The 26,579-nt window shown below is 32.0% G+C and overlaps 2 protein-coding genes and 1 non-coding gene across 5 annotated transcripts; 2 read left to right on the top strand and 1 right to left on the bottom strand.

Annotated features, from left to right (window-relative positions):
• Window positions 1–6,425: 6,425 nt before the first annotated feature.
• Window positions 6,426–6,498, bottom strand: Trnar-ucu (transfer RNA arginine (anticodon UCU)). The gene has a single exon. It is a non-coding gene; the product is annotated as a tRNA-Arg (tRNA).
• A 278-nt stretch (window positions 6,499–6,776) lies between these two features.
• LOC130678425 (calpain-D-like) lies at window positions 6,777–14,807 on the top strand. 3 transcript variants are annotated; one of them, XM_057485602.1, is made up of 9 exons: window positions 6,777–6,979; window positions 7,474–8,276; window positions 8,362–10,207; window positions 10,327–10,560; window positions 10,625–11,017; window positions 11,328–11,992; window positions 12,069–12,411; window positions 12,494–12,672; window positions 13,524–14,807. In XM_057485602.1, exons 2-9 carry the CDS (start codon window positions 7,717–7,719, stop codon window positions 13,702–13,704), a joined length of 4,401 nt encoding a protein of 1,466 aa, XP_057341585.1. In that variant the 5' UTR covers window positions 6,777–6,979; window positions 7,474–7,716; the 3' UTR covers window positions 13,705–14,807. The 3 variants fall into 3 exon arrangements, with proteins under 3 accessions (XP_057341585.1, XP_057341586.1, XP_057341584.1); XM_057485603.1 differs by having other exon boundaries at window positions 6,777–8,276; window positions 8,365–10,207; XM_057485601.1 differs by having other exon boundaries at window positions 6,777–8,276.
• A 7,127-nt stretch (window positions 14,808–21,934) lies between these two features.
• On the top strand, window positions 21,935–24,729 carry LOC130678746 (RING-box protein 1A). Its single transcript, XM_057486188.1, has 5 exons — window positions 21,935–22,123; window positions 22,302–22,329; window positions 22,521–22,642; window positions 23,883–23,968; window positions 24,426–24,729. Exons 1-5 carry the CDS (start codon window positions 22,028–22,030, stop codon window positions 24,436–24,438), a joined length of 345 nt encoding a protein of 114 aa, XP_057342171.1. The 5' UTR covers window positions 21,935–22,027; the 3' UTR covers window positions 24,439–24,729.
• Window positions 24,730–26,579: the final 1,850 nt, after the last annotated feature.

Below are 26,579 nucleotides of genomic sequence, written 5' to 3'. Positions count from 1 at the left end.
ATGACAGTTTCAACGCCAACTTGATCATGCCCAGAAAATTATTTTATAAAAAATTAACCAAATCATTTTTGACGTCAATTGACGGACAATTGACATTAAATTTCTCGGGATCTGGCTGGACACAAAAATGACGGTAATTTCGCATCAGTAAAAATGAAACGGATATAAGTAAAAGTAAAAAGGAAAGAAAGCTCTTTTACCAGGTGTTATATCGTAACATGACTGGCGGATGGCCCAAAGTAAGGAAATGAGGACGACCGAGATGACGAACCATGCATATCTGCCCCTCCTTTGTCCTTACTCAGCAGTACGTGGAAGAAAAGGGACAAAAAGTTTTGTGAGGTGAGTCATGTGCTGTTGAGAAAACCAGTGATAAATAGAAATGAAAGGGTAGAAATAGAGAAATAAAATATACACACGGTGCTGACATTTCCAAGAGGTTTTACTGCATCACCATCATCATCATCATCATCAACTACTGCCGTACAGATCCACTATACGTGGATATTTATAATATTATTTTACCGTGAAATTTCTTCCGCGATGACAATTTCTGCAGTCTATTTTTATGTCACTCTATATTTACCATCTTTTTCATTTTGAATATTATTTCTTCATTTTCTTAATAATTACTGAGATCTCTGCTATTTATTTTTCTCTCGGAAATTCTAAAATTAAAACTTTCTATCTCTATTATTTTTAAAAAAACTCTTCCACAACCGACAACCTGAACTAATTTACATCCAGCATTTATATTTTCTTTTAAATTTAATTTTTCTAAAAATAAAAAATAGCAAATAATTTAAATCTAAATGACATTTACAGTTTAAAAAATTTTCAAATTCGTCCTTTCACTTTTCTTGATTAGGGCAACCGAAGGCCGAGGTCATATATATCGACAATAGCACGACTACATATTTAGTTGTTTCATATATATTATACACCATAGATATAAGTTTATATATGTTATACTATACAGATAGGTGTGGATGTAGACCTTATTTTACCTTTAATACAGACCAATAAACATGAGCAGCCTTCCGTTTCATTAAATGATAATCATATATGTATAACATATTGTTAATAACGTGCGTGGATGTTTAATTACACTACCGCGGCAATGTATGCATAATTTTTTTTCATCCATTCCAGTTCACAGCGTAAAGTGCAATAAAATTCATGGTCGCAAATCACCTAATCCATTTAAATATTATAAGATCAAGTACTTAAAAGGATAACTCAACTTTATTGACGTTATTGTGAAAATTTTATTGACGCAATATATTAATAAATATTGATAAAGTTAATCCAATAATTTTTATTTATGTACAACACAAAAAATTTATTATATCGGATCTTATTATCTCATTTATGAATAAAATTTATCAATGCTGTTTAATTGATAATTTTTTTAAATTTTCATAATAAATATTATTGTGTTTATAAAATAAATCGATGTGTGATATTGACAAGTGCAATGATATTATCTTGGTAAGGTCAAGGATTGCCTTTTTCTTTTGTGATATTTTATGACCCCTTCATTTCACTTTCGATTGTGCACTTTAATTATAAATATATATTCATATTGTATATATTAGGGTGTAATTTATCACAAAATATTCAACATCGAGTACACCGATTTTTAATTTTACGCGGATGCTCGTTTGTAAGGATAAGTATTTATTTGGGTGGTCGTTAAAAATTAATTTTTTTCAGGCGCCCCTTAAATAACATCTTTTTAGTGAACAAATACGTGGGAAATTGGGTTTTTTTCGTTTTAAGTAAAAAGAACACGTGCCTTAGGACGATCAAAGTTTATTTTTCGATACAATCGCGGTTTTTTTTAAATATCTCATGAAATATGCAGATTAAAGGAAAAAATCATAGGAACAATTTTGTAGGAAATTAAATTCTTGACAAAAAAGGTCATTTTCATTTTTTTAATAAAATGTGTTTTTATGAAGATATTTTAAAAAAACTTTTTCTAGATCTGATGAATTGAGCGTTTTAAGGATCACAAATTTTGAAAATAACGTTTTTCTAAGTATACAGAAACTACATCAAGCATTAATGATCGATATGTTACGAGTTACGAAGTTGTCTATATTTAAGAAAAAACGTTATTTTAAACATTTGTATTCTTAAAATGCTCAATTGATAAGATCTAAAGAAGTTTTTTTAAAATATCTTCATAAATACACATTTTATAAAAAAAATGAATATGACCTTTTTTGTCAAAAATTTAATTTCCTACAAAATTGTTTCTAAGATTTTTTCCTTTAATCTGCATATTTCATGAGATATTTAAAAAAAACCGCGATTGTATCGAAAAATGAACTTTGATCGTTCTAAGGCACGTGTTCTTTTTACTGAAAACGAAAAAACAAAATTCTCCACGTATTTTTTCACTAAAAAGAAGCTTTTTATGGGACATCTGACAAAATTTAATTTTTAACGACCACTCTAATATATATATACCTAGAAGTTGTTGTTATTAATAATAATGAATTTAAAAATTAATTTTTATTTTATATAATGAACACATTTTATACATTGTAATGAAAATATAACGAATATATACCCGTCACTTTCGTCCTTCTTTATTATGTTAATATGACCGCGCGATTTGATAACCTTATCATTAACCCATTGCAGCTCGTATCGAATATTAAAAAAAAGTTAAAAAAAAATTGAAGCCATGAAGAACAGACGGCGTAAATGATAAATATATATAAATGTATACATAAATGAGTGTACACTATTATTGTAAATACATGAGTGCGTATATTTTATGATTCACTGCTTTGTGGCGATTGTTAAAGAGCTCATTTGAATAATAAATTAAAACAAAATAAAAAAATAAAAATTTCAAATATTTAAAAACGATCTAGCGAATTTCTCAATATTCATTTTATTACATAATTAAAAATATTTTGTTTACTAAATTTTTTATTTATTATCGACGTTATCGATTCATATCAACATATATTATATAATTAATTATTATTATTATTATTATTATGTATATCAAATTTATAACTCGATAGAAAACGGATGATGTTACTCAATTAAAATACAACAATAAAAATATAATTATGACAATTAGAACGTGACGATTTTAAATTTAAAATTCAAGGTTCGAGTAAATAATTTAATCATTGTTGTCCACACTGTGTAATATTTAAATATATATTTTATTTCACGCTGACACGCTGATGTACTGAAGCGATACGTGGTAGGAAAATTTAAAAATCGTTTGAAATAATTGTAATCGGAAAGAATAGAATCTAGTATATATGCGGACAATTTATTTTCGAAAAATCTAAAAACTTGGCACGTGCTCTGTAAATAAACTCGGAGCATGTTTTTTCTGATGGATTTAACGTTTAAATCCGAGAATCCTCGGCCGATTGCCAATTGTATTTTTTACGGAGTAGGTACATTCAAATTAGTCCAAGTAGAGTTAAAGGTTTGTTGTGGTGAAAATAAAAAAATTTATTAACTTTCCCTACTTTAAATTTAAAGTTGGTTTTGTATTTTGGCCAGCGCAGATGCCCCTGAGCCATTAAATCCATACAGAAAGTAATCAAGTGCACTAATTACATCACCTGATTGTCACAGATCCAACTCTTCCTGTTGATTACTGGCTATTCCGTACCGACGAGCCAACTATTAAACTTATCTGCATACAACTCCTTCCTTATTTACAAAAGTAATGAACAATAAATAAAAAATAAAAAATAACTTTTACTCCACTTCCTGTTTTCTCCAACTATGACATCATTTTATTTATTACTTTCGTTCACCAAAAACAGAGAATATTTATATATATTTTTATTATTGTTGTAAAAATTTAATATAATAAATTATTTACCCACGTGACCTATAAATCTCAAGTAAGTAAATTTAGCGAAAACTATATTTAGATAAAAATCAGTCTTATCAAAAAGATAAAACTCAATAAAAGTTTTAAAAATAATACTTTGTCAGAAGTTGTGTTTTTATTTAATTATCTTAATGACGTCAATTCAATAAAAACACGTGTTATACATGTCGCTCGCTGCGTGTCTAGTTCTTTTTCTATGAAATGTTATTTATATATAATAACACGATACAGAATTATTATTAAAATAATGATAATAATGCTCGTTATAGTATACAATTATAAAAAAAAAAGTAAATTAACGCTGGCATTATATATATATATATATATATATTTATCAAAAGCCCATATATAATTGCCCGTCGCCAAGCAGTCTGATCTTTATTTTGCGGTGACTCGAGGTAAGATCTCGGTAGTTAATCACATTATTGGCCTCTGTCCAATCCACGTGGACAAAATATCCCACAATATATCAGCGATTTCATAATTTATTATTCTCAGCATTAAAAATATTTATTACAATAATTATTTATTATTTCAACAGATTTTTTTTTAATTTTTTAAAATCCACCCACAAAATAAATGTATGTATATATAGTTTAATAAAATAAAAACGTAATCGATAATTATTAAAAGGTCAAAGTCATGTAAAAATAGCCAAAGACATTTAAAAATAGTAGTTACCTCATTAGCGAATTTAAGGGCATTTCCGGAATTTTCAAATAATTTTCCAAATTATGTTTGATATCAACTGCAAATAATTTTTCGAAAATCTGTGTCACGGCGAATTCTGACGCGTTGTCCTTTTTTCAATTAATGCTTCACCTTTTTTCAATTAATTATCAAAATTTTAATACGGTCATGATTCTGAAGTTAACAGACAATTGACAGTTCGTATTTTTTTTTTAACAAATCAATTACAAAAAAATAGAAAATAAAAAAATGCACATGTAGAAAATTTAAAAAACTATAAGTGCAATTTTTTCAAATATTTTTTTTTCTATAATTTATTTAAAAAAAAAAATCAAAAAATTATTAGACGTCAGCTAACTTCAGTATCCTGAGGGTAATTACAATTGAAAGTCATTGAATATTTTTAAAAAAGAGGGGGGGGGGGCACTGTCCGAGAATGGCTTCAAGTCTTATAATTATTTAAAATTAATTAAAAGACCGACGAACTTTTGATGTAAATTTAAAATTTAAACCAACGTTGAGATGAAATTAAAATGAAATTTTTTCTAAATTAAATTGATATATACAAACAATCGTTCTCTTAGAATACAAGAGTTGGACAGAGTGATCCAATTAACGCGGCGCTTTGATGTAGTAAAGATTCGAAGCTCTATGAAGTACCGGCCTAATTTTAGTCATCTCCTATACTTTAAGTGGCCTCTTACTCTTTTGCGATTCTGCTATACATATATTTTTGCTCTACTTATTTATCATGTACTCACACTTGTGTTGTTTAAAAAAAAAAGTTCTACTCAATGCTATATAATACCAGTGCGAGAATAATTCAATACGCGAAGAGAAAGAGACAAGAGACATGAGACAAGAGTTTTAATTTAATAATCAACTCGCTTTCGTCAGTCTTCATCATCGTCAACGGTAAATATACATGTAACGGAAGGCATGACGGCTAATGATAATGACTACGTCAAAAAAATTCACCCACTGAAATACTAATTCAATATTTAAAAAAAAATAAATAGCAATTAAACTAAATGGGCCCGAAAAACTTAATTACTATTTAAATGCCCGCATGCGCGGCGCTTTAATAACAAACTTCCGGGTTTTTAAAAAAAAAAAATTAGTATAATAATTTTTACAAGTGCCGCGGAAACCAATGAAAGTCGTCATATTATTCTTCAGCTACAAGTATCGTTTAAACTTTCGCTGGAATAAAACTACTGAGTTTTAACAGCGATAAAAAAATAACACGCGAGAACTTAACAATTACTCCAATAATAATTACCGAGTGCTCTACTCTACAATCCCTGGTATTTAATTAAATATTTGTTGTTTCATATACATGCTTTCAGTCCGTGGAATTCCCGCCACCATCATATATTTTATTAAATTCAAATCCAAACTACTGACTAGTAGCTCTGTGCAATTGCTCATAAATAGTAATTGCATTTTAAATATTTAATGAACAAAATTTTAAAAAATTTGACAATTTTGAAGTCTTACTGTAGTAATTAGTCTTAATTAAGATTCATCAATAAATAAGTGGTTCTTATACAAAATTTTTTTTTCCACATTCAATAATTTAAAAGAGAACTAGCCTAGAGAAATATATCTATCCCAATTACTGAACTAATAATTAGAACGACAAAGAATGATATAATACGAGATGCTGATAACACCAGCCTGATACTTTCCAAAAATACGAATGTATAAAAATATTATGGTTTTATGTTTTTTGTTTATTTTACCCAATTATGTATGACTGCTTTTTTGTAAATAAATAAACATTAATAAAAAAAAAGTCTTAATTAAGAACCGAAAATAAAAAGAGAGGTTTTTGGCCACTCGTAATCATCCCTGGTGGGGATCGAACCCACGACCTTTGGATTAGAAGTCCAACGCGCTATCCTCTGCGCCACAGGGACCGGTGCGATAACTTGTCCAACAGTAACCATAAGAACTTGTCATCATCGTTACCAACAAACTCGCCCAGATGTCAGCACTTTCCACACTCATTTTGGTCCCAGTCCCGTACCCTCGGATCCCCATTCCTCCGCCCAAAATTTTAAATTCCCGCTCTCCCGCAACTTGACACTTTTTTGTGACCATCTCCAAAACAACTTCCTGTCACCTCCTTGTTCACCTTCTCCCAAATTCGCGGTCATTAATTATCTAGATTTTGAATAGCGAGCGAATTCGCGGTGCCCGTGGCACCTAATGACGTTGTCGACGTGTGACGTTCCTGTGTTACGTTCTCGTAGTCAACACAACGGTATAGCTATAGGATACCATATACATACCAATACCATACAGCAGACAGCAACACCAGTACCAGATATCAGACACAGACACCGTAGCAGTAGCTCCCACTGAAATAAAAAATATAACTGGTGTTTAACGACGTGTGTGAGTTAATTACTGGAGTATAATAAAAATAATTGTCACTTTTTGTTTATTTAATTATGGGTTAGTGTACAATGACAATGTGGGGGATCCCCGTGGTCCTTAAATAAGACCATTGATTGGCGCGAGTCAATTTATTTTCGTGTATAATAAAAATAATAATAATAATAATAACAATAATATTTAATTACATAATTTATTAGTAATAATAATAATGGTGTGATTGAAGAAAATAATAACCAGTAGTGTAGCAATTGATGAATATAAATTAATAATAACAATAATAATAATAATAATTATTATTATTAGACCACCACGGGTGTTTGTCTCCTCGTGCCCTGAAGCAAAATGGCTGCTTGTGAACATATGACAATAAATAATAATAATAATAATAATAATAGTAATTTGATGACAGTTATCAAGACTAGTGTAAACATAAGTTTTGTTGTTGCTAACAGCTGCATTGTCGGTAATAAAAGTTTTATTAATAAAAACAGGATCATCAGTAGCGGCAGTAGAAGCAGAACTAGACGCAGCTCTTGGTTGACAACGGGCCGCTATTTAAAGCGGTTCTGTCGGCAACACTGACTTACGGGGCACTGCCGAGGGTGGCGGGCAAACAGAGACAAGAGAGGCTGCCCAGAGGCAGGCCACCACACCGAGGGTCATTTTCTGATAACGAAACTCACGAGGAGAACGGCACCACGTCGTGGAGCGATGATAATCCGCGGTCAACGAGTATGGCCATGCACGCCACCGCTACCAGCACGACCGCCACCACCACCGTCAACAAGTTGTTCCCTAGATGGCAATGCTCCGTCTGTGCAGTCTACACGAATCATGTTGCTCTGAATGACAGCAACGACAATAACCACGACGGCGAGCAGGAGGACTACGAGCAGCACGACAACAGCGAGCCCGACGACGACGACAACAATCATCCTCGGGAGTATTGTTCTGACGGGAAAAATCAGGAGATAATTTGCCCTGGCTGCGGTAAATCCTCGCCACCGCTTCAAGCGGCGGCGTTGGTTGGACGAGACGACAGCTCGCCGTTGGTGGTGGCCACTTTGTCACCTGACACCCCGACCCCGACCTCTATCTCCTTGTCCTTGTCCTCATCACCGTCCTCGCCTACCGCGGCCTCTGAATCACCGCCTACTCCACCGCCAAGACAAACTTCTACTGGAGATCTGCCAGCGCCTTCACCGCCGACCTCGTCGTTGCCTAGAGACATCACCTCCGATGACGTTAACGGTGTCAACAATAAAAACAACGAACGTAATTCTTTAACCCGCGGGTAAGAAATTAATTATCAATTATTAAGTTTATTAATTAATAGCTCACATTAAAGTTTTTAGGTTAATGAATTTTTTTTTGTTCAGCAGCAAGACAAACCCGGTGGCGGACATAACGAGTCGCGCAAGACGAAATTCTTGGCCGTGTGTGAACCATTACCGAGAGAACCCGAAACGCTCGCCTTCGTTGCCGCTGCTGGTCACTCGGTGGACGTGTATCCGTTGTCTCCAGGGTAATTGTTGCAGCGCACCGTCTCCTGTTTGCACGGCGTGTGGAGCCAGTTCTACTATTGCACAGACTAATGGAAATTTAATTGGCGTGAGACGTGGCAAGCGACTGAAAGCACTGAAACTCAGTAATAAACAAGAGCCACGTGGTGACATAGTTGCCACTGTGGCTGCTGGACTGGTGGCACGGATACTTGATGTAGGCTGCGCGAATCTCGGGACCTCGGCAGTACTGGACCGAGACGAGGGGATGGCGCAGCTGAGTGGATTCACTAGAGGCGACAGGTCACAGTCTAATCGTGAGAATTGGACTCTCCCGCCTGTTGAAACAATGGATCCATCAACAATCCACGGGACTCTGTCGTATGGCGACACAGCGGCACCAGACACTTCACAACGATCTCCAAAACGTCACAGCCCTTCAGTTTATGAACGTGTCAAGTCTAAAGTAAGTCGTTCACTGTCCAACGGTTCGGTTGTACAGCAAAAGTTACCTGATCACGGAATCCAACGACCGACAAGTCTGATTGTCGCTGAAGCTCATCAAGATGACGCTCTGTGGAGTTGTGACAACTGTACCCTAGACAATGCACCAGATTTAGAGCAGTGCGAGGCATGCGAAGCACCAAGAAGTCCAACACCCTGCAGTGGCGTCGTAATCAGCGTACCCTCATGGGAATCACGGCCTCTGTCATCAGCAGGTCCTCTGTCCTACCGCAGATCTTTCTCGGAGATAGACGCTGTTACAAATGCAACGCAAAAGAAAGTCGTTAATCGTCGTAGCCTAAATGACGATGAGCCACCAGCAGTCCCACCGCACTCAGTAGGTTTTAATTCCCGGCCTAAGTACTCTTACATCGGAATAACTGACCCTGATGCTCCGCCACCGTTGCCGAAGAAACAGAGCAGCAAGATGGGATTAGCTGTGGTCTCGCAACGCGCTCGGAGCGAATCCACTAGTCCCGTGGATACTCCAGGATCAAGTCCGCTCAGACGTATGTGGACCTGTCGCAAGTGCTCTTACGCTTACAACCCGCTCTGGTCAATCGGTTGTGATATCTGTAGCTCATCGCGAACTCCCCCGTCTTTGCTGCAGCCCAGTTTAATTACCGTGACCAAGGATACGCTTAATTGTCGCCCTCACATTCCGCAGTCGCCGATCGTCGTGTCGCGTGACAGTGTTAGATACATACCAAAAGCAACCCTGGCTACCGCCGAGTCGGACTTTGATGATTCCTCGATTGAATCATCCCCATTGCCGTTACCTGGACCCGCCTGGACGTGTAAAAAGTGTACCCTGGTAAATCCCGCCTCGAGAGCGACCTGCGAAGCTTGCGGTGGGTCAAAGTTACGCAGCGTCACTCACATCGAGGATCCAACTTTAAGAAAAGGCGAGAGCTGGGTCTGCCCATCCTGCACACTCAGGAATCCTCTCACTGCCCAAAATTGCAATGCCTGCAAGACACTCGCTGATTTTTTGGAATTACCACGGGACAATCGGGTCGCGGGTCAACGGAGTCCCAGTCCGCGACTGTCCAGTGGTAGTGGCAGTGGCAGTGGCAGTGGTAGTAGCAGCGGAAGCGGGTTAGCGAGCAACATCAGCAGAATATCCACACCTAGACACAGAAATTCGGTGAGAAGAAATGGCCCGAGCATCCAGAGCGACAAGCGACACTCGAAGATCAAAGAATCGACTGTTGCTCAGGTAAATTTATTAATTATTAATAGTAAATAATGACAATAGAGCTAGAGGTATAAGTTTACTAAATGTAAATAAAAGTTTTAAGTATTTGTAAATGTTTGTGTCTATATTAAATTTTTCAGTGGCACTGTAAGTTGTGTACGTTTGAAAATAAAAGCACCAACGGTGTATGCGAAATGTGCCAAAGCTCAAAGTCGTTGTCGCAAACTCCTGGTAATATACCGCGTTTCAGTGAACCTGGTGTCAGTACGCTGAGAATACAGCGCCAGGAAAGTGTTGTGATGGAAAACTTGAGACATATTGAGGAAAGAGAAGCCTTAGAAAAGTGGGAACGGATTGTGCGTTATTGTAAAGAGGTAATTTAGATTTTTATATTTATAATATTAACAATGATGATTATAATTTTTTTAATTTTTACAGACAAACGAACCATTTGTTGACGATTCATTCCCACCAGCACCTAAATCATTGTACTATAACCCGCTGGACACTAAAGATAATCACGTGGTACAGTGGAGAAGGCCACACCAGATAAACGTCGACTCTAGCGTCGATTCAAAACTGCCTTGGGCCGTATTCAGAACTCCACTACCTTCGGATATATCACAAGGTGTCTTGGGAAATTGCTGGCTGCTGTCGGCGCTGGCCGTTCTCGCGGAGAGTGACGAGCTGGTGAGACGCGTGTTGGTGATGCGCGAAACCTGTCCCGAGGGCGCTTATCAGGTCAGACTGTGCAAGGACGGCAAGTGGACTACAGTCCTCGTCGACGATCTCTTGCCTTGCGACAAAAGAGGACATCTAGTTTACTCCCAGGTATTTTATTTTTATTTTATTATTACATGCAATTACCATTAAAAGTTACTGTTCAAGTTCATGAGCTTTCGAGTGCTGGTGTCCAGCTGAAACATAACACACAGCAAGTTTATGTTTCTCTGTGCAGTATGTTCCTTTCTTTGTTTTATATAAAGTCGATAGTTTAAAAGTTTATCAACTCATTATTTAGTTGGAAAATATTTAAGTCTCAATGAAACCGAGTCCTATCGATTAACTATTTTTTCTTTCCGGCTGTTTAATTATTAATTTATAAAATTATTAATAATCGTTTGCTCGGAACGTTTGTTAGGCGAAAAGAAAACAGCTGTGGGTCCCGTTGATAGAAAAAGCCGTCGCGAAAATCCACGGATGCTACGAGGCCTTGGTGTCTGGACGAGCTATCGAAGGACTGGCGACGCTCACCGGGGCGCCGTGCGAAAGTGTACCTCTACAACCTTCCGCACTGCCCAGCGAGGACGAGCTCGACAAAGATTTAATATGGGCGCAGCTGTTGTCGTCAAGACAGGCGATGTTTCTGATGGGCGCGAGCTGCGGTGGCGGCAACATGAAAGTCGACGAGGAAGAGTATCAGCGGCGAGGGCTGCGACCACGACATGCGTACTCGGTCCTCGATGTCAGAGACGTCCAGGGGATCAGACTCTTGCGTTTACGCAACCCCTGGGGCCACTACAGTTGGAAAGGCGACTGGTCCGACGACAGCCCGGTCTGGACACCGCAAATGCGTGAAATGTTGATGCCACATGGTGCTTCTGATGGTGTCTTTTGGATTTCTTTTGATGATGTCCTCAAATACTTTGACTGCATTGACATTTGCAAAACACGTGTTGGTTGGAGCGAAGTTAGATTACGTGGTACTTTACCACCACTTTCGTCATTGAGACATTTGTCATGTGTGCTGCTGACTGTACTTGAACCCACGGAAACGGAGTTCACGTTATTCCAAGAAGGCCAACGGTAAATCAAATATTTATATTTATAACAAAATAAATCATTATTATTTTATAATTAAAATTATTATTTATTAATACAGGAATTCGGAAAAATCACAACGTTCCCAGTTAGACCTCTGTGTTGTTGTCTTTCGTACAAGATCTCCAGCAGCACCGCAAGTTGGTAGACTAGTAGAGCACAGCAAACGTCAAGTCCGCGGATTCGTCGGCTGTCACAAGATGCTGGAGCGAGATTTGTACATTGTCGTTTGTCTGGCATTCAACCACTGGCACACGGGCATGGAGGACACGTCAAGTTACCCTGAGTATGTCCTGGCTATCCACAGTTCCAAGCGACTTTTAGTCGAGCAAATATCACCGCCAGCATTCGTGCTCGCGGATGCGATCATCAGTTTAACTTTAGCCAAAGGACAGCGGCATGAAGTAACTATCGGCCATTTGATTTTATAGCTTTTCTCGTTGTATTTAACTACAATTATTTGTTTATTAATTAATTAATTAATAGGGAAGAGAAGGTATGACTGCTTATTATCTAACCAAAGGCTGGGCTGGTCTCGTTGTCATGGTAGAAAATCGTCATGTTAACAAATGGATCCACGTTAAATGTGACTGTCATGAAAGTTACAATGTCGTGTCAACAAGAGGACAATTGAGAACTGCTGACAGTGTACCCCCTCTCCATAGGTAAATATTTATAGAATTATTTTATAAAAAATATATAACATAAATATTAGGGTGGTCGTTAAAAATTAAATTTTGTCAGACGCCCCATAAAAAGCTTCTTTTTAGTGAAAAAATACGTGGGGAATTTGGTTTTTTTGTTTTAAGTAAAAAGAACATGTGCCTTAGGACGATCAAAGTTCATTTTTCGATACAATCGCGGTTTTTTTTAAATATCTCATGAAATATGCAGATTAAAAGAAAAAATCATAGGAACAATTTTGTAGGAAATCAAATTCTTGACAAAAAAGGTCATATTCATTTTTTTTATAAAATGTGTATTTATGAAGATATTTTTAAAAAACTTTTATAGGTCTTATCAATTGAGCATTTTAAGAATACGAATGTTAAAAATAACGTTTTTTCTTAAATATAGACAACTTCGTAACTCGTAACATATCGATCATTAATGCTTGTTATAGTTTCTATATATTTAGAAAAATGTTATTTTCAAAATTTGTAATCCTTAAAACGCTCAATTCATCAGATCTAAAAAAAGTTTTTTAAAATATCTTTGTAAATACACATTTTATAAAAAAAATGAATATGACCTTTTTTGTCAAGAATTTAATTTCCTACAAAATTGTTCCTATGATTTTTTCCTTTAATCTGCATATTTCAGGAGATATTTAAAAAAAAACCGCGATTGTATCGAAAAATGAACTTTGATCGTCCTGCGGCACGTGTTCTTTTTACTTAAAAAGAAAAAACAAAATTCCCCACGTGTTTTTTTACTGAAAAAAAGCTTTTTATGGGGCGTCAGAAAATTTATTTTTTAACGACCACCCTAATAAATATTTTTTATTGGATGACAGGCAAGTTATCATAGTGCTGACGCAATTAGAAGGAAGCGGCGGATTTTCAATAGCTCACCGTTTGACCCACCGACTTGCCAACAGTGGAAATTTACACGACTGGGGTCCACCCGATACCCAACATTGCCCGCAAATAGACACCCAAGTTGAAGGTCTACACAGCCCTCGATTAATAACGTGAACATGATCCTATCCTATGTATTTTAATCATCGAAATTATCAATGATTAAGTTAATTACCCGGTCAACAAGTTTCAAAAATAAACAAACAAATGGACAAGGTAATTTATTATTTAATTAACAACCATGACAAAGTTACTTGTGATTAAAATTTATAAGAAAAAAAAAATAAATAAAAATTGTCATGGTTTTTTTTTATTGTGATAAAAAAATGCATAATTATCGTGACAGTGAAAAAAATAAAACTGAGACATTGATGCACGATATAATAATGAATATATGTGAAAACGTGGATACTAGATTTAAATTATTTGTTTTAGAAATAAAATAAAATAAAATAAAAATCGACAATTGATACTCAAAATATTATCTGATAAAAAAAAATAAGTGAACACTCTGCTTGCTAATATACGAAAAAAACTAAAATAAGAATAATTATTTTCTCAACATAATTATTAAGTATCGTACGTATAAGATATTTAGATGTGTGAGAGATATACTACATACATATACACATATATATGCATACAAATATAAATGTGTTATTTTGTACGTAAATTATTTTGAAATTTATTATTTTTTTCTTCTAACAAGTCATGCGTCAGAATTATCTCGAACTCATTATTAAATACATTACGCCTTAACCGAAAAAAAACAATATAAATTAATAAAAATTTGTTCATATATATTATAATAATAAACGGATTAACAAGAGTGCATTTAACTACATACTCTCACGATACCAAAGATACTTAAGTGAAAAACAAATAAAATAATTAATTACACGGTGTTCGATCATTATTTTTATTTTTCGTGCTAATTAAGTAACATGCGAGACTGGTTTATTTGATATTATTATTTTAATTATATATGTATGGCTATTTCATAAGTCAATCATGTTTTGGTGTTTATGATAATGCGTGCTTGTCGATTCTCACTACTCTAGATAAGGGCATTCTCAGAGAGTGCCCCCCACTTTTTTAAAAATTTTTAGTGACTCATAAGAGAATCAAAATTTTATCGATCAATTAAAAAGAATTAAAAGATCAATTGAAAGAGAAAATTCTACTGAGATATTGATTTTTAAAAAAATTCACAGTCGTTATCAATCAGGAGTTAAGGGCACTGACAGTACCCCCACTATTTAAAAATATGCAATGACTCAATTGTCATACTGTATTCAAATTTAATTAATTAATTAATTATAAAAAAAAAGTGAAACTTTAATTGCAAAAAGGGCAACGTAGAAGTAATTTTGCCGAGATATAAAATTAAAAAAAAATTACTTATAGTTGATGTCAATTGGGAGCTAAACAAAATTTGGAAAATTTAAGTAAAATTTTCATGTCAATTTTTTAATTCGAATTTTTGAATTTTGTAGGCTAAAATTTATTCAATAAATTTTGTTTAACTTCCAATTGATGTCAACTGTAAGTACTTTTTTGTAAATTCTATATCTAAGCGAAATTACTTCATTAATTAAATTTTGATATGTTTATGACAATTGAAAATTTTTAAAAAGTGGACACTGTCTGAGAATGGCCTTGAGGCTGGGCTGCAACTCACGAAATCTCGAATTTAAAAACTCGAATTATTTATTAAATAATTATCATAACAGCAATTTTCTTAGCTTCCGACCAAAAGCAGAAGACGAACCCCCTCGGAAGATTTTCATCATCCGAGTCCCAAAAATATTCAAAAAGTAATTAGAATTCTTAAATTCGAGATTTTTTTAGGTACGGCCGAGTCTTAAACAAAATTAGGTAAATAAATTTTAGCCTGAAAAATTCTAGATTCAAAATTACAAAATTTACATTAAAATTTTACTGAATTTTATTTTCCAAATTTCGTTCAACTCCTGATATAGACTGAATAATTTTTTTAAAAACTTGATACTCTTATGACAGTTTTTCATTGGAAATTTTTAAAAAGTGGGGGCCACTATTTGAGAATGCCCATGATATTTATTATTGATATTATTTTTATTTCCTTTTTATTTAAATGTTACCATTATCAGTTCTCATGATCACATAAATATTTAAGTTGAGCCGTAGGATTAAAAATTTTTAGTTTAAGTTTGTAATAATTAATTAAAATTTCTGGTTAGATTTTTAATTAAAAAAGAATTTAATTTTTTTTAGTCGTCAGTAATTATCAAAATTTACAAAATAGAACCAGAATTTTAAATAATTATATAGTGTGGCTTTTTATAAATAATGTGCACTTGTATGACTTATTTGTTGATGCATAATATACTTGTAGCACAATTAGTTGTAAGTATTTAATTGATCTAGAAAATATTTGGCTATAAATATTCCATCGTATTCTTGATATATTTCGCTGCTAATTAAGAAGCTGATAAAAATCATTTTATTTAATTACATTTTATTAAGTTTTTTTTTAATGTTTATTAATGTTGGTAATTAATTATTTCTATATATTTTAAAATTTAAAATATAAATAAATGATTTTTTATTTTCGAGCTTTTGGCAAAATATATAAAGAAAATAAATATCGTTTATTATTTTAAATATTTGATGTTTAAAAAAAAAAATTTATTAAAAAATAAGTAAATATAATAATAATAAGTGTGAACAATAATTATTTGTGTTCTATATCGATCTAATTATATTGTAAGATTGTTAATTTTTTTTTTCATTTGTTGAATTATTTTTAAATAATTATAATAATCACAATAAATGTCTTGAGTAATTAAGTATCACGGCTTGTTACTTTTAATCGTAAATAAATTTTTAAAAAAATCTTAATGCCAATAAATAACGAAGCCTTCATAGAACACTTTTAATAAAAGTAATAGATAAGACCATTTGCAAAAAAAAAATGTGATGCTTCTAATGAAAAAGTTTTTAAAAAAAATTATAGTTGTTTTTAAAATATAAAACTGCCATGTCCATGTCGTCAGACGACGGTAACAGCAACCGCGGCCGTACTTTTTATTAATTAATCAATTAAATTTTTACCCGGTTTCGAATCATTCGTGTCCTGGAACTTCAGGTTCATAAAACTCAAAGTAAAAATTTTTTTTAATTTAAAAAAAAAGGCGGGAGAGACCGCGGCTGGACCCGATCGTCTGAGCTTGGCCTAACGATTTAATTACATTAATTAGTTACGAGTTATGAAGTTGTCATGGCACTTTAATTAATAATCAATTAACGGTGTAACCAATAGCTTAATAGAAACAAAAAAAAAAAAAGAATTAAAATAAATAAAGTGTTTTATTAAAATTAAAAAAACGAATGCCATCGACTTTAAAATTATAAATTAAATGAGAGGAGATATTAAAAAATTGTTATCTTAGACTTTTATTTTAAATTTAAAATAATAAGTAGACTACATACTTTTATTGTATACTATGTATATGGTGCTGAATTAAATTAAACCGGTGATTTTATTTTAAAAATAAAATGATTATTAAAAAAATAATTAGAAGCGTCATACATCAAGGAAATATGGAGACGAGCTGACCATTTGTGCCATACGAGCGTGACATTTAATTATTTAATTATCAATTTTATTTATATAATTAAATTATTCAATCAGACAGTTGATAAGACAAAATGATAAATATATTTTCATCAATTTAATTAAATAATTTTAATTGATCGTGTTGTTGATTAGAGTAAGTGATTGGGCGGGTAAATTTTAAATTAATATGAAAGTGTAAATAATAAGTCAAGTTGATGTTAATTATTTATTTTATTTAAGGGCTCGCACAAGTTTATTTAAATAATTTGTTTGTCTTCAAGCTCACGCATTATTTATTGACTAGATATTTAACTTACTGTGAACTCGTTGGTATGAAATTAAATACATAATTAGGAAAAAAAAAAAAATTTAATTAGAGGCGACGATCGAATCAATCGGAACGGAGTCCTAGTGACGTGCGCGTTTGATTTCTGCTCAATGTTCATTTATATTTTAGACTCATTATTTCCATCGCTGTTAAATTTTATGATAGTTTTGATTTTTCGCCCATGGATTAGATTATTTTTTAAATATTAAATGCTTTTAAGGCACGAGCCGACGCTGATTGTGTCCCGCCACAAAGTACCTAGAGATATATTCTCATATGAATTTTAAAATATTTAATTGATTTAAAATGGAATTTAAATTAAGCACGAGTGTCATTGTATTTGTATTCTAGAGATCATTGTACCGATCAAGACCTTGTTATTTTTTATTATTTTTTAGTACTTTGATTGTTACTGACATTTTATTACAAGAAAGAAGTACAGTCAAGTCGCGTTATGAGTCCGTCGACTTATATTTCTATTGAAGAAATTCTGTCTCCATTACTATGAAAATAATCATGTAGACACAGATACTTGTAAAATTAGCGGAGAATGCGAAGTAAATGCGGAGCGGATGACTTAATCCCGGAGTGAAATTCACTTCTAAAAGATGTTTATTTTAATATTAAAATTCTGAACTGGAGTGAATGCAAGTTGAAATAAAATCCAGATCTCTCCGCTGAAAAAAACTCCATATTTACTCCGTTTGTAGAGTAATTTTTTTTTTAATTCCGAAATTCCCAGTGACGGAGGGAAATAAACTCCGAATCCACTCCCAATTTTTTACAGCGTAGAAGTAAGCGGGTTTATAACGCGACTAGACTGTAAATAAATTTAAAAAAATATTTATTACGTGGAGTTATCATGGAAATAAATAATAAATGCAGATAATTTTTAGTGGAGATAAAATCATAAGATTGGAAATATTTTTTGAAATTGTAAAAAAAAATTACATAAATAAATTGTACTTATTAGGGATAATAAGACATCTTTGTAATTAGAGTATTGGAAAAAAAAATATTGAAGAAACAAATTGATAGTTGATGAAAATAATTTTATAAAAAATTATTTAAGTAGAGATTGTGCACAGTTGAAAATTTTGTGTTCTTGTGTAAAAAATTCAATGGTTAAATATTTTATGTAAATTATTTGACACCATCAAGTGTAAATTTAACTAAAGTTTAATGTGTTGTCTGATTTTAATAATTTTTAAACCCGTATTATTGTTTGACACAAGAATAATATGTTAAATTAAGGTCATTCTCAGACGGTGCCCCCCACTTATCAAAAATTTTCAATGACTTTCAACTGTCATAAGCGTATCAAATTTTTATCAATTAATTAAAAAAAAAATAAAGCATTAATTGAAAAAAGGAAAACGTGGTCGTAATTTCGCCGATGTATAGATTTAAAAAAAAATAATTTACACTTGACATCAATTAGGAGTTAAACAAATTCCCTAAATAAATTTCCGTAAAATCGTCATGTCAATTTTATAATTCGAATTTTGAAATTTTGTTGGCTAAAATTTCTTCAAAAAATTTTATTTAACTCCCAATTGATATCAATTGTAAGTAATTTTTTAAAAATTCTATATCTCAACGAAATTACGACTACGTTGTCCTTTTTTCAATTAAGGTTTTAATTTTTTTTTAATTAATTAATAAAATTTCAATACGGTTATGACAGTTGAAAGTCATTACATATTTTTAAAAAGTGGGGGGGGGGGCACTGTCTGAGAATGCCCTTAACACAAAAAATTGAGTGGACAGTTTGGGACGTGTAATTTGTGTTAAATTTAACCCAAATTTTTCAACTGTGTGCCCTGATTTAACAACTGAATTCGACCGAATTAAAAATTTTAATTCTATCGAATTCTGCAAAACAGAATTCAACTGAATTGAAAATTTGAATTTGAATTAAGAAGAATAAAACCGATTTAAAAATTTCAAATTCGTTTTAATTCAGTTTAATTCGGATTCAGAACCAGAAATTGGAGAATTATTTTCGAATTACTCAGAATTAAACCGAATAGAATTATTTAAATTCGTTTTAATTTGGACAAATTCTGGTTTTCCTGCCGAATTAGACAGAATTCATTTTTAAGTTAGGTACCGAATTGACAGAATTTATCTGAATTAAATAGAATTAAAAATTTAATTCTGTTTAATTCCATCGAATTCAGTTGTTTAATCAGGGTGGTAATGAGAGTTGGGACGGATTGACAATCTAGAGTTAAACGTTTTTATTTTATTTGGAAAGAGTAAAATTTATGATAATTGAAGAAATAAATGAGATGTAAATTATAAATTGATGATGTGGATAGACGTGGGCTTGTTGGAGATTATGGTGGACTATTATAGGTACTGATGTAAAGCCCCTGCAATCAATTTTGTGATAGTCTGTGTAATGATCTTTATGAACTACACCGAAACAAATAATAATTAATATTAAATGATAATGATAACCATACCTGTGGACATAAATTGTAATATTCTGAATGCATCATATAAATTATTGAGAGAAGGAAAATGATAAAGAGTAATTATGATAATAATAATAATTATAATTATGATTATAAAAAAAAAAGTGGACGTTTCTTTTTGAGATGTGCGCCTGTGTTTCACGAGCGTATATATAATTTCATAAATTTAAGGATACGCTATGATAAATTATATCGAACATATATAAATATATATAGTATATATATTTACAAATATATATTTACGCTAAAATACATAAAATATTTAATATTTATGATATTTAATGTTCCACATGACATATATGTATATATATGTATGTGTACATATATGTATGTATAAATATATGTTATGGGTAAGTAATAACAGATTATAAAAGTAATAATATCCAAAATTTATGTTGTCCTCTCATTTGTATCCTGTAGAGACGTTTAATAATAAATTTAAATATTATCTAAGCTGTCAACTTATTATTGATACAATTTTAATAATTCAAATAATCTGCTGAGAGTGCAAAAGGTCACTGAAGATACTGCGACTTTCGTAGATGTGTGAAAGTTTTAACAATCAGTTGGAAGCTAGAAAATAATTGAAAGGTTTACCGATTCTACTATTTTTGAACGGTCGCGAAAAACTAAAATTCGTTTCAGGTCATCGGTTAAAATGAGAGTGAATGTCAGTGACATTTTTCTCTCATTTCTAATTTTATTTTTCGAATATTTAAATTTACCGCGCAAGTAATAAGAATAATTAATAAATTACTGATGAAAATAAAAAAATTCGAGTATATTTTTTAGTCTGATTAACATAATTATTGACACAAATAAATTTTAGTAAAATTATTATTTCAATTTTGAAATTTCGCGCCAAGATGGCGCTACTGTATTCAACGTTCAAATGTTTGCTAAAGTGGGGGCGGTCGATGAATCGCAAAATCGATTGCTTCGTATCAACTGACGGTTCGATAGCGGCAGTCAGTATCATCGACAATGGCAGTAGTGGTCCAGATCCTTCTTTGTTCTTTACGTTTGAATTGAAACAGTATTGCAGTGGCGTCGTGTAAAATTGTGCAGTGATTGGAAAATTTATCTTTTATTAATTTAAATTGTGCAGAGTATCTGTGGTGTAATTAAGTGTTGAGTGCTAGTGTAAAGTATTCAGTGTTCAGTGGTAGTGTAAAATCGCGAGTGTTAAGTGTTGGTGTGAAGTGTTGCTGATGGCTGATGCTGATGTCTTCCTAGTTCCTGAGCAAATTCATCTGGCATCGTCTGGTGGGAAATAGCAGTTAAGTGACGTTTTTTAGCTGCAATACACTTGGAGCAATTTAATTCAAATCTCCAAGTGTATTAGGACACCCTTTTGCATATTATTTCTCCGCCAAGGTTTGTTCAAACACTCAAGTGTTTTTTTTTTTAATATTTAAAATTTTTTTCCAACATATTCTGCCACCATTTTATTTTGATGTTCGATTTTTAATTTATCTCTAATTTCTAAATGAGTGTGAGTGTAGCAGACATCAGACAAACTTAAAATTAAAAATAAATAGAATAAATAATTTAAAAAATAATATTTCGAAAAAATGCGTTTATTAATTTAAAAATTTTTTGAATGCGCATTTTTCTCAAATTTTATTTTTTAAATTATTTACTCTATTTATTTATAATTTTGAATTCGTTTGATGTCTGCTACATTCACACTCATAATTTATAATCATTTATTTTTCGAATATTTAAATTTACCGCGCAAGTAATAAGAATAATTCATAAAGGTGAATTTTTTGTATTGTGAGTAATGAAGAAAAATTCAAATCGGCCGAAACTATAATCAAGCAGACCCGAACGCTGCTGTTGAAACGATCACTTTTAAATTTACCGCCTAATGGAGCTCTACTCCAGCGCTTCCGGTGAGCGCGGGAACTAAGCTCATATCTGGCATTCGTGAGTTTGTGTTTCTATCGTCTACTTGTGTCACTTTCGGCTCAAATTTACAAAGTGTCCAAGTCCAAGATATAGACAAAAGACAAAATTAAAAAAATGGCATCAGCAGCAATGGATGTTGACGAGGAAGAAATTGACATGCCCACTTCCAGCAGTGGAAAAGGCGACAAAAAACGTTTTGAAGTAAAAAAGGTGAGTGCTAAATAAATTGTCATCATCAACCTTCCCATGGAACTCAAAACCCAACATACTTTTATTACCAACAAAATTCTTAACCTACAACTCAATGCTTAGTCATTTTTTCAATTTATTTATTTACTGAATTTATATATTTATTATTATCATCAAAATTATATTTTTTTACTTTCAGTGGAATGCAGTAGCACTTTGGGCCTGGGGTAAGTTGACAAAATTTCTATTTACATTCTCCGCATCGTTAATATTTTTTTTATTTTTATTTTCTCATAAATTCCATGAAAATAAATGTAAATTTTAATCTCCACAGTCAGTATTTGTTCCCTTTACTTTAATCAGAGATGAAAATTCATGCCTAATTAGTCATGATAATAATAAATGAATTTGTTTTCAGATATTGTTGTTGATAACTGCGCTATTTGTAGAAACCACATAATGGATTTGTGTATCGAGTGCCAAGCAAATCAAGCATCCGCTACCAGCGAGGAATGTACAGTAGCTTGGGGTGTCTGCAATGTATGTTGTTATGTTCATTTATTTAAATTAATTTAGTCCTCAATTGGTAAATTTAATCACAGTTACAAGGATATAAATCCTTGTTATTATTTAATGTTTATAACGATCATTTTACTTCAGTTGGTTGGTTCCCCAACTTTTTCAACCACTAAAAGAAAAAATTTTTAATTGTCCGTCAAGTTTAGGGTCATAATGGAAACTGTCCAGGGTTTTCTCTTAAACAAATGAACGTTTTTTAAAAATGAAAACGTAGATTACTGAGGGTGTATTCAGAAAAACATTTGAGAAGTCGAATTGTTCCTCTGGTTTAATCAGAAATTTATGAACGCAGACGTTACGTTAATTTCTAAACATGCCCTAGATTATTGAGTAATGCATCAGCCTCGTTTTTAACTTTGCGCTTATAGAATTTGTTTGAGAGAAAAGCTTCGACTAAAATCTGTAGTAACAGACTCTCCTTAACCATACAAGTAAAGAGATTTAATTGGTAGACTTAATTACTAGTTCAAAATACATAAATGTCGTACTTAAATCAATAAAACATTAACTGTTAAGTAAATAGATATAAATTAAGAAGCTACTGAAATTAGTCGAGGTCTAATAATTTTTTTAAATCGATAAATTTGAAAAAATTTCACTTATAGTTTTTTGAATTTTCTACATGTGCATATTTTTATTTTTTTTTTTTTTTGTGAATTAAATTGTTGAAAAAAAAATTCATAAATAATCATGATACTGAAGTGAGCCGACGTCTAATAATTTTTGGATTGTTTTTCTCAATGATAAATTAAAAAAAAAATATTTGGAAAAATTGCACCCATAGTTTTTTGAATTTTCTAAATGTGCATATTTTTAGTGTTTTTTTTTTTATGTCATTAATTTGTTTAAATAAAAATTCTAAATTTTTTTATCGTCTGTCAATTTCAGGATCATGAATAATCCTGAAGTTAGCAGACAATTAACAATTTTTGATTTTTTTTTCTACTAATTAATTAAAAAAAAAAAAAAATCTAAAAATATGCACATATAGGAAATTAAAATATCTATAAGTGCAATTTTTGGAAATATTGTTTTTTTTATAATTTATCGGTTTTTAAGAATTAATATTCAAAAATTAGTAAACGTCGGTCAAATTCACTATCATAATCTTAAATTGAGACAACACGATAATGACGTAATTGCAGTAGTAGTTCTCAATAATTATTTAATTTCTACTTAATATTTATATTTTTCATTCCAGCACGCTTTTCATTTCCATTGTATTTCCCGTTGGCTTAAAACACGTCAAGTCTGTCCCCTTGATAATCGTGAGTGGGAATTCCAAAAGTAAGTTTTTTTTTAAATATTTTTTATTTTTATTTCCAAATAATATTTACTAAGAATATCGCAGAAAAATTGTCTACTGATAATTTTAATCAATAACTGACCAGATAATTTTCATATTCAAAATTCATCAGACTTAAGATTAAAACGACAAGTAATTTTAATCTGCCAGACAAATTAATTTATTAGTCAAATCGTATCGATAATCATCCTATGTTTCTATTCCTACCGATTATTTAACAATTTAATTTTCTATATTGTTTCATTTTTATTTCGATTGTACGTAAATAGTCTAGTCTATAATTATTTTCAAGCTCATTAAAGTTTTACCCGAGGAAACGTTTCGACGTTAGCAATTATTTACTCAACTATTTATATTTATTCTTGATAAACTGGCTTCAAATTAAACCATAATTACTTACCAAATTAATTACTAATTATTTTTTTTATAAACTTTCAGGTACGGTCACTAGACGTTGCTTTAAAAAAACATTACTCGGTCAAGTAATCAACACTTGAAACATAAAAAAACCTTAAGTTACAATAATAATGATAATAAAACATAAGTTTTTAACATCATGAATAATAAAATCGTCTTGTAAAGACTGGTATCGCCTCTTGTATTGTCATAATTTCAAACGCATGTAGGATCGATACTTGCTGTGTCGGAGAAACAATTTAAATTTTCTTAATTTTTAATTAATACTTGTGTAATTTAAAGTACATCTATATTTAAAATAAATAATAAATTTTCATTAATCTAATCCAATGAGAACATTATTATCTCCAAGACTATCTCCAGTAATTATTATTTTATTATAAGGTAAGAACCAGTACCCGATCAGGGAACTAGTACTCGATCACTCATGTACTTGTGTATCTAAATTTTACTAAATATATCTATACAAATACATAGAGTGATCGTGTACTAGTTCTCTGTTCAGATACTAGGTCTTTTATCTCAAATATTTAATTTTAAATATTATTAGTAATTTAGTGACCCAATACATACATGGAGTGATCGTGTACTAGTTCCCTGCGCAGGTACTAGGTGTTTTATCTCAAATATTTAATTTGGAATATTAGTAATTTAATTAACCTGAGGATCGTAAGGTTTTTCGGTCAATGAAAATGAAAAAAATGTATGTAATTTGACTGCTAAAGGGTGACAAGGGGTAGTTTCGGAGGCTAAGGGTGGCCTGAAATTTTTGGCTGACATACTAGCATCTATGGGGAACATCTCAGAAATCTAGATCCAGTAGATTTATTACTTATCATCAGGGTACGGAAGTTTGTGCTCAATAATAAGAATAAAAGTCAAAAAATTCGCGCAAATTTCTCAAAGAAATTTCTAAAAGATATATTCAAATGACGAGTGTCATTAAAGCCGTCGAAATTAAGATTGTGAAGAAAATATGTTAATAAGACAATCAGCAAGACAATTAGCAAGACCATCAGCAAGACAATTGTCTTACTGGCGGTCTTGCTAATTGTCTTGCTGCTTGTTTTGCTGGTGGTCTTGCTAATTATCTTACTGACATATTTTTGTCACAACCTCAATTTCAAATTCTTTTATGGCATTCGATATTTGAATATATTTTTTAATTTAATTCACGTGAATTTGCTCGCGATTGTAATTTTGATATAGAAAAATTTGTGTGAATTCTTTTATTTTATTCTTATCATTAAGCACAAACTTCTTTACCCTGCTTATCATTTTGTTTTTTTATTTTCGTTCTGCGAAAAACGTTTCAATCTTCAGGTACATGTAATTTAGTAACCAATCACGTCCACATAGTGATCGAGTACTAGTTCCCTGATCGAGTACTAGGTCTTTTACCTCAAATATTTAATTTTAAATATTATTAGTAATTTAGTGACCAATCACGCCGATGCAGTGATCGGGTATTAGATCTTTTACCTTAACTATTTAATTGGAAATATTATTAGTATTCCAGTGACCAAACACGTTTAGCTGTTACAGTAAAAACGTATTTGCGAGTCGAGATGTGCGAACGTGTCTCATTGAATTTTTTTTTTTAAATATTTTTTTTTTTAATTCATTTTTATATAACGTCTGAATGATCCGATTATCCGGTCTTACTAGAGACTGGATGTAAAAGTTTTGCCTCGTTCCCGTTCCATTCAGCGGCTCCTTTTCTTCTCTTAGCAACAAATATAATTTTATGTTCATACCAAAATATTTCTCCGACTCAATTTATTACCATCACACTCAGCCGTCTCTACTAACGGTAAAAAAAATGTAGATTCAGTATTTAAATCTGACTTTAAATAGAAAAAAAAAACAATTGTTTAAAAAAGAATTACTAGCTATTATGTGTAATGGAATTGATCCTCAAGATTTTAAGCGGACAATAGTTTGCCTGCGGGTAAATAGAGCAGGTAAAAGGCGGCTTCTAATCCAGTGATACAGCGAAAATGACATCTTTGTAGACCAGCAGGTATTACCTAAGTCGTTCGCTGGTGTCTCGATCTTCTCCTCCGCTCATCTTACCAATAGTCTGAGCCAGATCTTTACAGCCCCAATTATATTTCGCATTTTCTTTGCTTCACTTTCTGCTTATGTGGCACCGCCTAATTATATCGTGAGCCT

The sequence above is a fragment of the Microplitis mediator genome, chromosome 2 (genome assembly GCF_029852145.1).
Source record: "Microplitis mediator isolate UGA2020A chromosome 2, iyMicMedi2.1, whole genome shotgun sequence".
Lineage (NCBI taxonomy): Eukaryota > Metazoa > Arthropoda > Insecta > Hymenoptera > Braconidae > Microplitis > Microplitis mediator.
This window is presented reverse-complemented; position numbering and strand designations above follow the sequence as displayed.

What these genes read in the sequence shown, in the direction of transcription:
- LOC130678425 (XM_057485602.1), top strand. Translation starts at nt 7,717, where the DNA reads ATGGCCATGCACGCCACCGCTACCAGCACGACCGCCACCACCACCGTC. An exon ending in CCAAAGGACAGCGGCATGAA is followed by an intron (nt 12,412 to 12,493) that starts GTAACTATCGGC and finishes ATTAATTAATAG; the next exon opens with GGAAGAGAAGGTATGACTGC. An exon ending in AGTGTACCCCCTCTCCATAG is followed by an intron (nt 12,673 to 13,523) that starts GTAAATATTTAT and finishes ATTGGATGACAG; the next exon opens with GCAAGTTATCATAGTGCTGA.
- LOC130678746 (XM_057486188.1), top strand. Translation starts at nt 22,028, where the DNA reads ATGGCATCAGCAGCAATGGATGTTGACGAGGAAGAAATTGACATGCCC. An exon ending in AACGTTTTGAAGTAAAAAAG is followed by an intron (nt 22,124 to 22,301) that starts GTGAGTGCTAAA and finishes TTTTACTTTCAG; the next exon opens with TGGAATGCAGTAGCACTTTG. An exon ending in AGTAGCACTTTGGGCCTGGG is followed by an intron (nt 22,330 to 22,520) that starts GTAAGTTGACAA and finishes ATTTGTTTTCAG; the next exon opens with ATATTGTTGTTGATAACTGC.